The sequence below is a fragment of the Periophthalmus magnuspinnatus genome, chromosome 24 (assembly GCF_009829125.3).
Source record: "Periophthalmus magnuspinnatus isolate fPerMag1 chromosome 24, fPerMag1.2.pri, whole genome shotgun sequence".
Classification (NCBI taxonomy): Eukaryota; Metazoa; Chordata; class Actinopteri; order Gobiiformes; family Gobiidae; genus Periophthalmus; species Periophthalmus magnuspinnatus.
Window position 1 is genome coordinate 9,916,710 of NC_047149.1, and position 13,330 is coordinate 9,930,039.

A 13,330-nucleotide genomic window follows, 5' to 3' on the forward strand; every position below is an offset into this window, starting at 1 on the left:
TGTTTTGCCAAGGATTTGTTAACATTACTACAGATTTTGTCATTGTTTAAAATGAGTTCATTACTTCATCTGTAGGTCTGTCACAATAACACATTTTGAAGTGCAATGTATTGTTGAAGTAAGTCTAGACAATGAGCGATAATATTGAAACCAAACCATAGAGCAGAATTATCACCCAAAAAGTATTCTGAATGTACAACTACAATAAATACATAACAAAATGCACCACTTAAGTAGTTAGTTAGTGTCTATAATGAGTCATAGAAGTTCAAGATTCGAACTTCTACAGCTCAGATCTCATCCTGTTACAGAAAATTAAGTAGATGTTTAGCACTAGTACAAAGAAAATGTCCCCACGATAAATATTGACCCCCAAAAATTATTCCATCTGCTTAGGTATTGAACGATAAATGGATATAGTATTTATCGTGACAGGCCTAGTCATCTAATATGAGTACAAAATTGCAAATTGTCTTTTCATTAACAAACACTTTACTTGCTCCCTTATTTTCCTTTGTTGATTTTTGAGTAGTTTTGTCCATGAGCAAGACACTTCACCTACCTTGCCTTCAGTGAAAAGCTTTGAAAAGGGCTTTGTAAGTGAAACCATTTCCCACTATTGAGCAGATTTGCAGCTGGTTAGTTAAGCCCTTGATTTTATGAAGTATTATCAGGTGTGCCATGAAAGGTTGTCCAATTTGAATGAACAGCTTCACACGTGGATTTAATTTAATAATTTACCATTCACAATGAAAATTCTGGACCAAAATAGAAAGCAAAAAATAAATAAATTGCTGCACTAAAGACCAAATTTTAGTTAGTCTTGGTTATATTTTAATAGGTGGTGAACTATAGTATATTTTCAACCAGAAACGTGTGACATGACTCAAAAATGGTTGAAAAATACTGAGTTAGGCCATATCTTATAACCATACTGTGGGCTCACCTGTCCTGGATGTGGTGGAAGAGGCCGTGCCAGCGCTGGTTGGCCTCCTGCAGGGAGCCGTGCACTTGGCTCTGCTTGGCCTCATCACTGGCCCTCAGCAGCTGCTCCCCCAGCTGCTTCAGGTGCCTCTTGTTCTCGCTGAACAAATTAATTTCCTCCATGCAGTCCTGTAGGGAGACAGACATGCTCAGTGAGATCAGACCACGTGTCACATGCAGTGGATAAGGCACAGTTTCATGGGAATAGAATATACAGAAAATAAACATCTACAGGTTAAATGTGATTTAACCTGTAGATGTAGATGTAATTTAATTGGACTGTTTGTGCAAGTTCCCAAAGACTGTATATTATAAAATTTTGAATGTGGAAATTACTAGTCAATAGAAACACAGTGAGGAGAAATAATATGCCTTTCTTTCCCTGATCTTATTAAAATACAAAAAGGTTTAACTAAATTACAAAAATGTGTGTGGATGTTATATCGGTGTAAAACAGTGTAGGCATTTTAACATTATACAAAATGGTACATACAAAATCATGTATTTTTTATTCTTTTTTTTTTTTTTAAACAATTGCTGTGTTTATGGTAGATAGTTAGTTTGCCTTTATGATTGAGATAGTTACAATTACATCTTTTGGGAGCAATTAATCAACTGAACACAAGCACTACTACAACTACTTACATTTATTCCCACATTACTGACCTGTGCTGCCGCAGGTCTAAAACTTTGAACTGTAACACCACCTGATCTTTTTCACAACATTCACCTTTTTAATTAACGCTGTTGTCCTCTGTTGTCCATGTACAAGAGCCTATGATTAAACATAACTACTTTCCCATCTCAACTCAACAGCCCAAAACATCAATTCATGATCGCTCCAACCAACCAATTATCTCATTCACAACATGAGCCTGCTCCAGGATGAGACACGGAGGCCACAAAAGGCCCTCAGTCCCCTCAAAGACAACTGTGTGTAGACAAAGACTGCCCTGATATTTAACCCAGGGATACCATCTGTTAATCCAGTACTCATAGATAGAATGGGATAATGGATAGTCTATGACTCTAGGAACTTTGTCTATATTTAAAGGGCCATATTATGCTGTTTTCTGATCTGTCCCTGATGTTTCCTTGTCACAAACACACCAGGAGTTGTGTTTTATTTAATTCACAAATGTTTAACACACAAACGCTGCACATTAAGGTTGAGTTCTTCTTTCAAACATTCCACCTTGTGAACAGCAGATTTTAAGCTTTGGAGATGTACAGACTAATAATAAAGAATTACTCAAACATGTGTGAATGAAACAAAACACAACTTTTTTCAATGAGATTACACTCTTAACAAGAGTCATTTTTGCGTAATATAGGACCTTTAATTTATTATGTAGCCTGTATATAATGCTTTTGAAGGTACCTTTCTGGAGGAAGGTCTGCCACATGCTTTCTACATGGAGATTTTATTGTTTTGCCATTTTGGCATTAAATGTATCCATCTCAATGAAGACAAAAAGTCCATGTTTTTAGTCTTTAAGTTCACACATTGTGTCTTTATCTAATTTGTACTTTTTGTCTGGATGACTGAGGGATAGCATCGACAAATACCACACAAAGCAATAACACGTAATGTAATTCTGTCTCCACGGAAACGGAAAAGTTACATAGTTCACCTTTGATGATGAGGTGAAAAATATAATATTGCAGTAGTCTGGACAACATTTAGTACAGTACATTTTACGATGGAAAATATAATCTGTTTTTATCAATTGTTTCTCAAATAAAATAACATCAAATGGAACAGTATTATGTAACATGAAATTGCATTGCATTTTTTGTGGAATAATGCCGTGTACCTTCTTGAGCTTTTCAACCATTTCTTCGAAGCTCAGGTCAGCACTGTGGCACACTTTGTTCTCCATCTGCGTCAGCCAATCACAGAACTCCTTGTTCTTGTCATTAAAGATGGTCCAGGCATTCAGGCGGTCTGCGATTTCCTGTTTACGCAAGGATACCTGCGAAAGAGGGAAAGTAAAAATAAGCACAGAAATATGCACAATTCAGTAACATTATTTTAATGATCTCATATTTTGTGTTTAGTTCAGAGTTGACACCTTTTGTCATTCTTGTAGTTGTTTATATGTTGTTAATATAACTGGTTTTGTATTTGACTCTTGGTTGCTATGCTGACAAGCTGATGTGAAGGTTTTATTTGTCAGTTACTGGTCTGTTTTGGAGAGTGGCTCTTGGGAGTTGAGGCTGCTGTTGTTTTGCTCTTGTTTTGGCGTGGGTTAGGGCCTACAGTAGCCTTTGTGTTCAGGAAATAAACAACCAGAAGAAATTTGGCACGTTTCCTTACACTAGAATGCTACAGTGCCATCATTAGGCACTGCAGCGAGTCCCTAAGGGTTCAAAAATCCCAATTTCAATTTGCACAATTATCAAAGTGCTAATTAGTTTACACCTCTACAAACATGTTCTGAAATGTATAGGGTTTTTGTATTAGTTTTGTCAGTTCAAATTTCAGTCTCGTCTCAAATGTGCACTCTGAACAGAATCTTACTTTTTAAACATGTATGTCAAACCACAATAATTCTAAAATTGTGCAGCCTTAATTAAAAAAAAAAAATCATTTGTAAAGAGGCTAGTAGTTAATATCCTGTTTAAAATATAGGTTTACGGTAATAGATTTATTACTGTGTAAAATGACTGTGAAATGAACCATCACATCATAAATCAGACAAAATGAATTCCCCAGACATTTTATGTGATAAAATTAACAAGGTCCATTTTCCTAACGACAACTTAACGCCATGACAACGCCCCATTACACAGACTGGGAGGGGGCGACTGGCCGATGATCTTTTGGAGGTTAAACTGCTTAGTACCAGCCTTAGGGAGTGCTTGGCTATAAATTACTCCTGATTGGCATTTAGTTGTATTTCATTAAGCCTTTTATTGTTTTTATGTACTAACGATGTTTTGGGGGCTTTTTTACTCAGTGGACTGCTGAGACTGCTTTGTACACTGCTGTCATTCTGTGAAGACTTTGTGATTCCCTTTGACAATAGAGGCTGTCCCATGCTCCCTAAGACCATCTGCTCGCCGGACCCATTCCAGCACCTACCCCCTCTCTACTGCAACCTGTTAGACATGCAGACTAGATTCAATCACAGAACATAGAAAATTCATCAAAACTAGAACAAAATATTCAAAACAATCCTGCAATTTCATATTTTGACACAGGCTAAAATTGAATTAGATTTAAATTAAACGCAACAAAAAAAAAAAAACAATAGCTAGGCAAAAAGCACATTTGGGCCAAAGCAGGTGGAGGCAGCTGTATTCAAGTGCGGGCCCAATTAGCGCCAGTACAAATTGTTGTTGGACCCATAATAATACTGCAATGAGGTAACCGATTGAAACATGTCCCAGAATGCAGTAGCTGTTTATCCTAAAGAACAACAGAGTATTTGTGTGAAAGGCCAGAGACTTAAGTGTAGGAATGCAAGTATGTGTTTACAAAGGGCCCCTCTAATGTAATAATGCTATTATTCCACTGATGTTTGCATAGGGAGTGAATAAGGCTAAGATGTTGCTGATATGATTATGCAAAATATTAGTGATCGAGTTGACCAAAAATGTCTAAGAAAAATATAGTGTTCTTTTATAATACAGTACAGAATGGCAATAAACGCATTGTATTAATTATTGAAGGAGACGCAATTTGCTCTCTTCATAAACGCACTTGTGGCTTTAACACACACAAGCCACTGACGTCTAACTAACGTAACTTCAGTACAATGTAATCAATGATATAACTTAATATAATCTATAAACATCAGTTCATAAATTGTTTTTTAGTTGTTTTATAATACAATTTTCTGTCAGATGGATATACAAGCATGTAGTACTTTATCAATTACGCTGTATTTTTTGTAAGTCATTGGCCTCGTTCACATAGGCACCAAAATCTGATTATAATCTGATCTGACAAAATTAACTATTATCCCATGATATTTATCCAACTACACCACAAAATGAGGTTATTACCTATAGCACTTTCCCCTTTCAACTCAACAAACATCATAACAAACACATAAAATCTGAAGAGTTATTTTTTTCCCTCCCTAATTTGTGTCTTTCACTTGGCCAGTTGTGCTCGGTCTTTGTGCCTCTGCCCACCGCTGGTTTCCCTCCTTCTGCTCCCCCCTCATCCTCCACCCCGCCTCCACTGCTGCACCTGCCCCTTCCAACTTCCATCTACAACTCATCTCTTAACTAAACAATGTTATTTACCTATTTAGCATTTTTGTTAGGTTTACCTTCGTGCACAGCTCTTCCCATTGGCTGTGAAGTTGCTCTAGCTGCTGCTCCAACAGCGCAGTGTCCCCGAGTGGTAGATAGTGGGACAAGTCCGTCTTCATGGTGTCCACCTCTTGTTTTCCGGTCCTCAGAAGCCGCAAGGAGAACTCTGTCTCCTGCATAGTACATTCAAACACAGTAATAAGACTAGTCAGAAAGCCATACAAAACTATTAACACTTGCTCTCCTCCTCTACTTTGGTCCACTCTGCTGTCCCGATTAAAGAGCTCTGGATCGGACAGGGCAGGGGGAGGGTATATGGGTAAAAAGGGGGAGGGGAGTGAAAGCATGGGGGTATTAAATAAGGGAAAGGGGGGTAAACTGCTGCTGGGATGGGGGTATAGGATAGGAGGGAAGGCTCGCATAGGGTTTAAGGGTGGTAACTTTGTAGGCTTGACCACTCATGTGTTGCAACAAATAGGAAGTGTCCTCTTTGTGTACAGTAGGGTATTGTATTTAGTCTTAATTGATTATATATTAAAATATTAAAGGCAAACAGTGCAGTCATACTAGTAATAGTTTGAAACCATTGTACATTTGTTTTTTTAAATAAAAAACAAATGCACAATGTTTTACTATTTAAAATAGCAATGTTCAATACTACCACCACAACTTCCACTACTATTACTTTTTCTACTCCTATTACAAAAACTACTACAAGTACTACAACTTCTACTAATATACTACAAATTATAACCACTATCAACTACTTTGCAATCAAAGTTTTAACAATGTATCATACCACTAGTGCTTATGTATTTAAATCTTAAAAGGAGTACACTCATACAAGTAGATTATCTGAAATAATAAGCATTGCGATAGCAGCTTTCAATAGTACTACAACTTCAATTCCTACTACTTTTACTACTGCTATCACAAATAATACTACAATAACTTCTACTAATCTACTACATATTACAGCCAGTATTAACTATTTGGTAATCAACCTAAAAGGTTATTTTATTGGTCAGCTTAGTACATGCTCATTCGGAAAGGATGAATTTTCACAGTAAAAATGATTACACCACAAGTAGGTTTCAAGAACTCAATTTCTTGGCCCTTTGGCCTCTTTTCTGTCAAAAACTGATATAACCCTAGCATGTGCAAAACAGTTTTATTGTAGAATCCAGTAGTTATTATCCTGTAATTAACATTCAGTTAGCTGACAGAAGTACCTGAATGATCTCCTCTGCGTCCTTGGGTATGTCTGGTAGTGCTTTCTTCAGTTTAAGTCCACACTCGTCCAGTTGTGATCTCAACTCAGCGATCTTCTTCTGGCACTGCTCCCACTTCTGTGAAAACAAAAATACACAGGTTTACGTAAGTCTAACATCAATTTCCCAGACAGTTTGCAATCTGGTATAGCGACATTTTAATTTAGACATGGTATAAGTCAGCTTCTTTGAGTTAAATAACTTCCATAGATGCTCCATTCGTTTCAGAAAGACAGACACAGTTATGGGCATTAAGGGTAACAGAGCTGTCTTATGTAGTGAAGTGTTTCTGAAGTGTGTTACATCACCTCTGGTATATGGCGTTATTAGTGTTTTTTATGGTCTGATCTATACATATACAAAAACATTGATAACATATTTGTTTATGTTGCCTGAGAATGTACACACATTGGAAAGTATAGTACAGGAGATTTTTGGTAGCTTCAAATTATTCAGGATGATGTAGTATTAAATACATAGATCTTGATGTTACATTTTGTACATTGTGAACCACAATACTGTTCTGACTGAAAAAGATGCTGTGGCACCAGTCACTAAAACATTATCAAATGGCTCCAGTTGTAGTATGGTTCAGGGCACTCCAGAAAGACAATTTATAACATTGTGTGAATCGGTCAACTTGCACACTAGGCTCAAGGTACACTAGCACTAATGTTGGCCAGTCCACTGCTTAAAAATCAAGACCTTAACCCATTTCTATTACTTCTATTACTGTTTAAGGCTAATTAAGGTCCCTCCATTGACATTAGTGATATACAACCTTAGCCACCCTTTTAATAAAATTCAAGCCTATTTTGCACATATTGTTTGTTTTGTCACCAAACCTGTTTATTGCTACAAAACTAATTTACTCTTAACTAAAATTCAGCAAATATAAAGGCTGAGGATCTAAAGTCTCCTAAAAATAATAGTATTAAATGCCTAATGCCTACTAGTATTAAATTCTCAACGCTTTTCACTCATAATCAGGCTATTTAAATATGTATTATATTTTAACAACACTGTATATCATGTGTTCATGTATCATAACATGAAATGAACTGCCTCACTGTTTGTTGTGTTCACTCACTGAATGATTAGAGGCCTGTGTGGCAGCTCTATGTTGGATTACTGTATCGGGGGGTGTGATCTCTGACATGTTGCTCAGAGGGATTTCCCCCTCTCTGGCTGGATCCTGTTGAGCTCAATGGGTTAACACAACTTTACATGACCCCTGGAGGTCCCAAACATGCATGTTAGAATGCACACAGCTACGTCCTATCCTCCTTCTCTTGTCTGTTGTTAACATAACTACATTTAAGATCTTATTAAAAATTGTGTATTTTTTCTGTTTTATTAATCATAAATATTGCGTAATTTAAACTAATACCAATAAATGACAACACCTTTATTTTGTTAAATGAATGAATTGAAACTGTCATAAAAATATGCTCCTTGCTCATAAATTGTATCTATATTTGGGCTGGAAGTTTCAGTGCTTATGACATAGGTGGAGGTATTCTGTTTTAAAACTCACTGTTGCTTCACTTTGCCCTTTTCTTATCAACTTTTTTTTCCACAAACTGTCTGATGTAAAACTATGATCAATATTTACCACAGAGAACATCCCACTAAACCAAGAAATCATTTGAAAAACATGAAAACCTGTCTCATGCACTTTAGTGTATCAAATGTATTTCTACAGTACAAAATTAAACAGACTCAGCTCTCTGGATATTTATATAGTGGTGATAAAGTCATTCAAACTTATCACAAAGTTCCACCTTACAATATTGTTTTTTTTTCCAATATAAAAACCTGGATTAAGCAGGGACCAAAGCAGCACTGAACGATTTGGGAAAAATATCTAACTGATTTTTCTGCCAAGCATGTCTTAATAATAAGATTCAATTCAAAGTTCACATTTTAAACACATCCAAAAGAATTGACAAAAAGATAAAAATATGAACTGACAAACTACTGTAATAGATGAATCATCACATTTCAGAACATGTTTGTACAGATTTAAGCTAGTTAGCAGTTTTTTTTTATGCAAAATACTGCAATTTGCTAACTGAGTGCATTCAAATTGTGTTTTTGATTCAATTGAGATTAATCTTGCAGCCCTAGACTAAAGTGTGTACATCATGAGCATAACTAAACAAGACTAAAATTGTACTTGTCTTCACCAGATGTACCTCATGATGGCCTGTTTGCTACTTGAGCACGCACAGCAGAACACACCCAGTGAATTGAGATCAAACCAGGACAAGTACTAAACTGCGCATTAACTAAATTAAAACGATTCCACACAACCAGATTCCAGCGCTCTGCATACCACCAATAGGCCCAATGCCACAGTTGGAAAATCGCTGGGATATTGGATAGTTTCTCAGTTGGAGTTTGATCCTCTTGGCAGATGAGCTTTAACAGGGCACCAGACTGCGTGTATGTCGGATCAACTGCTGTAAATGGGTCATGTCAAAGCCGTTGACGCCCCCACCCTTCAGTTATGTTGATATGGAAACCAATGCATGCTCTTTTGTTGGTTTGTTTTGTGAGGCCTTTTATAGACAGATTAATAAAGATCTAAATTAAAAGTGGCAGACTTATAAAATGTTGTTATAATCTGAAAAGAAGTTGCTACCATGTGGCTGGCTAATATGCTAATTATATTAAAAAGCATTTGAAGCATTAAAACTACAAAATAAAGCAGCCAGTGTGTAATTGTGCTTTTACCTGGAGTGCATTGTTGATTGCTGCTTTGTGCGTTCCCAGCTGTGATGTTGAATGTTCCCATTCCTTCTCTAAAGTTTCTATTTCTATTTGGAGTTTCATTTGACTCTCAGGATCTGTCATACTTTTACACAAACTTTTCCCAGTGTCCACTACCCTGGTGTAGATGGCAGAGTGAGGCTGGAGAGCCTTTTCGACAGCCTGGAAGATACAAGACAAAAATGTAAGGTTGTGGACTTAATCATACTGCAGTGTTCTGGTGTAAGAAAACCTAACCAATTCTTCTGGCTGTTTATTTTCTGAACACGAGGACTACTCTAGGCTATAACGCACACCAAAACAAGAGCAAAACAACAGCAGTCTCAACTCGTAGAGCCAGTCTGCTGAGTAACTGAGTAACTGATCAATACAACCTTCAGATCCACTTGTCGGCGTAGCAACCAAGTGTCACATACAAAAGAAGTTACATTAACAACAACAACAACAACAACAACAACAACAACACATTAATAGTTACAAGAACAACAAAATGTGTCAACTCTAAGGTAAACACAAAATATCAGATCATTACAATGTTTTAATTGGATAGACATCTGATTGTTTCAAATTATCAGGTCAACGATCAGCTTTTATTTTTAATCTGGAGGTCTATGTCCTGTCAGTAAAACATGTTCAGAATATAGTGGAATAAATGTGACATTTGTGTATTAAATGGCACTGATTCAGAGTTTTGTTTATGTTAAAAACATGACATTAAAATTAAGATATTTTTTTAATAAGAGTGAATTATATTGTAGTGATAATACAGCACTACAAAAGAGGTTTCCAAAATGTTTGTTTTTTTTATTACTAGAGCTGTTGCTCAACGTGGACAATAAATTAAAAAATAAAATAAAATTGCAATACATCTAGAATAAAACTTCATGTGAGCAATCATCCACCAGTGAATCTGATCTGTGACAGTTATGGAAAACAGAGCAAAACCTAATATATGGATTAAGGACTTATCTGTGGCTTTAGAAATAATACTTACACTAAAAGCATGAAAATCAAAAATAATCAACACACTCTAACCTTATAATCTTGCATCTGTATTTGTGACACAGATATAACGTGTCCTGTAGGGAGCTGTAGAGAATCGATTCCTCTTATAATATTGTAAAGATGTTTAAGTCCACGCTGGTACGTGATGTACTGGCTCAACAGTTGTTTGTCCGAAGATTGACGCCGTTTAATCACATTCAATGTATCAATCCACTTCTGCTTAATGGAAGAAACCTTGGCAAGGGTTTCTAATCTGAAAAGAAATTTTTAAAAAATGCATTGGTTCAAGGGTTGAATAAAAAAAATGCTTCCAACATAAAGATTCAAAGAGGTGTCAATTTATTCCAAAAATCTTACCTTTGTGTGTCAGTTGTGTTTTCCATGATCTTTACAGCGTCACACTGAAGTCCATGCAGTAACTGGTGCCCTACCACGATGTCACCTTGAAGATTCTAGCAACAAGAAATAACAGGAAAATATATATTTTAAGTAAAGGTATGGGAATAATTGCTTTAAATTAAAATGCAGATAGTAAAGTGTGTTATTTTAAATTTATATCACCTGGTGGACAGTTGCCATGTGTTTCATATTGATGTAATTCTCAGGGTTCCTCAGTGTTGATTCCTGCTCCAGTTTATCTTGAATATCTGTCAGGGCCTTACACTTTCCATCAAAGTCCAGAGAGTCATAATGCTGGGACTGCAGCTGCCTATATCATTAAAGAACAAGGCACAATTACTTATTTTACCTCACGTGCTGCTTATGAAATATATCTGTACTGGAGCAAGACACATTTTGCTCAAGTATAAAAACCAGGTACAGCTTTAATGCCATTTATGTCACTAGATTTGAAATAGAGAGTTCAGCTTGATTTTAGCCTGGGATCTGAATATTCAAACATTGTAACTGCAACAAAACAATACAGATTGTACAATATATTGGAAATGAGACATTTGATATTGCCATGATATTTTCACAATTTAGTCCAGTTTTAGATCTGGTTTACAGGTAGATAAGTACCTGTTATTTATTTTGTCAGCATTAGATATTTAGAGATTTAACATAAAACTATAACATTGGCTTACTTGTACTGCTCTAGCCCATGTGTTAGACTGTGCACATATCTCCCCTGGAGATGGTGCAGCCTCTGTGCCTCCTGGTTGCTAAGGTTCACGTTGGCACTCATCTCACTGATGTCAAACATGGACCAAAACAGGCTGGAGAGTTCCCGGAAAACCTGCTGCACATGAACAAACCAAAAAATATCACAAGAGGGTTTAAAGCCATTATCAAAGGGTTCAGAGCTTGAATTAAACTTGTAATGCACCATATAAAAGGATACCAACCTTTGCACAATCTACACCATTTATTTTGTTAATTTGCTCTTCTTTTTCCTTCATTTGGTTTTCAAGTCTCTCCAAATGTTCCAGGAATACATTCAGTTGGTCTATGTCATCCTTTAATGAAAATATGAATCAATGCATAATCTATAGAATGGTACTCTAAATAATGCCCTATGTGAAGTAGATAGTACCTTGGTGTTCTTCTTATGCACGTGCAAGGCTTGGCTCAAAATCAGAAGATCACGTGACACCTGGTTGGTTTGTGATTGGACAATATTAGAAGCCATTGGATCCAGTTGTCCAATCAAAAGCTTGGAAGCTACCAGAACATGCTCCAAGGTCCTTTCCACACTCTCAACCTTCTCTTGGAATTCCTGGTGATAGTAAACAAGTATTGGTTAAGTTCCTAGAATAAAGAAAAAAATGCAGTGTGGCTTAACGGTAAGAGCATTAGCGCATATGCAGGTAAATCGCCCATCTATGTGTTGTGAGTTTGAGTCCTCTTTCCCCCATTTCCTGCTCTGCATAATGTGTGACTCACATACTAACAAAGTGTAATGTTCATCAAGGAGAGTTCAAAAAAGCCTAGAGCTCTTACTTTGCTGCATAAATCTGAAAAACAACATGTATTGAAATATGTGTCCTGTTAAGTACAGGTGATCATGAAAATAGAAAGATATTTGTGGCTATGAGTGCAGCATCCTGTTCTATTCCACAAAAAGACAACCAAAGTATTCAATTAAATTCTGAACCTAATGCACGCTCGCCCTAAATTCAGCAACAATTGTTAAAATTCTGATTTGAAGATTAAATTGAAAAGTTCTAAAACCAATTAATGTTGAATGAATTGTAAAATTAGTCCAATAGAGTCTAATGGCCAAAAAATGTTAAATGTCTCAAAATTATCTCAAACTATAAAAAACATTGTTCAAACCTACACTGAAACACAATATTCATGAAAATGTTACCAGCGGATTAATCCTAATTATTCACTGTGACAAAAACGACAACAAAAATCATAACAGTGTTAATTAGTAGCTTTAAAGGGGCTGTACCAAATTTTTTCATATAAGTACAGTATATATTGTTAAAGCAGGTCTCAAATAAGCAGTCAAAATAAGACTGCTGTCTGCATTTAATTATAAAATGTTTTTATTCTCTGCAAATCAGGAAATTCAATGTTGGCATGCTATTTGACTGCAAAACTCCACTGGCTTCTGAAAGTCATGAAATGTACTTTTAAACTCATCACGGCGAATACTTAGGCTGCTGAGAATGTATAAGGAAAGTGAGGAATAAGTTTGGACTGATGCAAACTTCTTAAATTTAACTAGTTCTGTAAGTAAAAATCAGGTACAGCACCCTTGAACAATAAGGCACAACCACAAAAGAGCTTTAGTACTAAAAAGCCTATGTAGCTGACAAACCTGTACCTGTAATATGTGAGCTCGGGCCTGCACGTTGTCAGGGGAATGTAGCTCCTCCCACTGAGTCCAGGCTTGGTGCAGTTGAAGTGAGCAGCTTTTCAACAGGTTTGTGAACTCCTGCCATATTGTAATGTTCTTTTGTGTTTTCCCAATTTCGTCCTTCAAATCCTGCAGGACTCCTTTCCACCTTTTACACAGAATAAAACACATTAATCACACATTTATCAGCACAGGTATTAACATATGGAATAGATAG

At 36.3% G+C, this 13,330-nt stretch overlaps 1 protein-coding gene across 5 annotated transcripts in view; it reads right to left on the reverse strand.

Moving 5' to 3' along the window:
• LOC117393241 (nesprin-2) overlaps window positions 1-13,330 on the reverse strand; it is a 70,744-nt gene that overhangs the window by 15,278 nt on the left and 42,136 nt on the right. For 4 of the 5 annotated variants that reach the window (XM_055232117.1, XM_055232118.1, XM_055232120.1 and 1 more), the window contains 12 exons: window positions 13,081-13,261; window positions 11,839-12,021; window positions 11,651-11,761; window positions 11,390-11,544; window positions 10,866-11,013; window positions 10,662-10,756; window positions 10,335-10,557; window positions 9,264-9,461; window positions 6,486-6,602; window positions 5,271-5,426; window positions 2,802-2,960; window positions 947-1,113 (listed from right to left, as the gene is read on the reverse strand). In XM_055232117.1, coding sequence (XP_055088092.1) covers window positions 947-1,113; window positions 2,802-2,960; window positions 5,271-5,426; window positions 6,486-6,602; window positions 9,264-9,461; window positions 10,335-10,557; window positions 10,662-10,756; window positions 10,866-11,013; window positions 11,390-11,544; window positions 11,651-11,761; window positions 11,839-12,021; window positions 13,081-13,261 — 1,893 coding nt within the window. The remainder of the gene's footprint in view (window positions 1-946; window positions 1,114-2,801; window positions 2,961-5,270; window positions 5,427-6,485; window positions 6,603-9,263; window positions 9,462-10,334; window positions 10,558-10,661; window positions 10,757-10,865; window positions 11,014-11,389; window positions 11,545-11,650; window positions 11,762-11,838; window positions 12,022-13,080; window positions 13,262-13,330) is intronic. The other variant, XM_055232119.1, reaches the window with a different exon arrangement.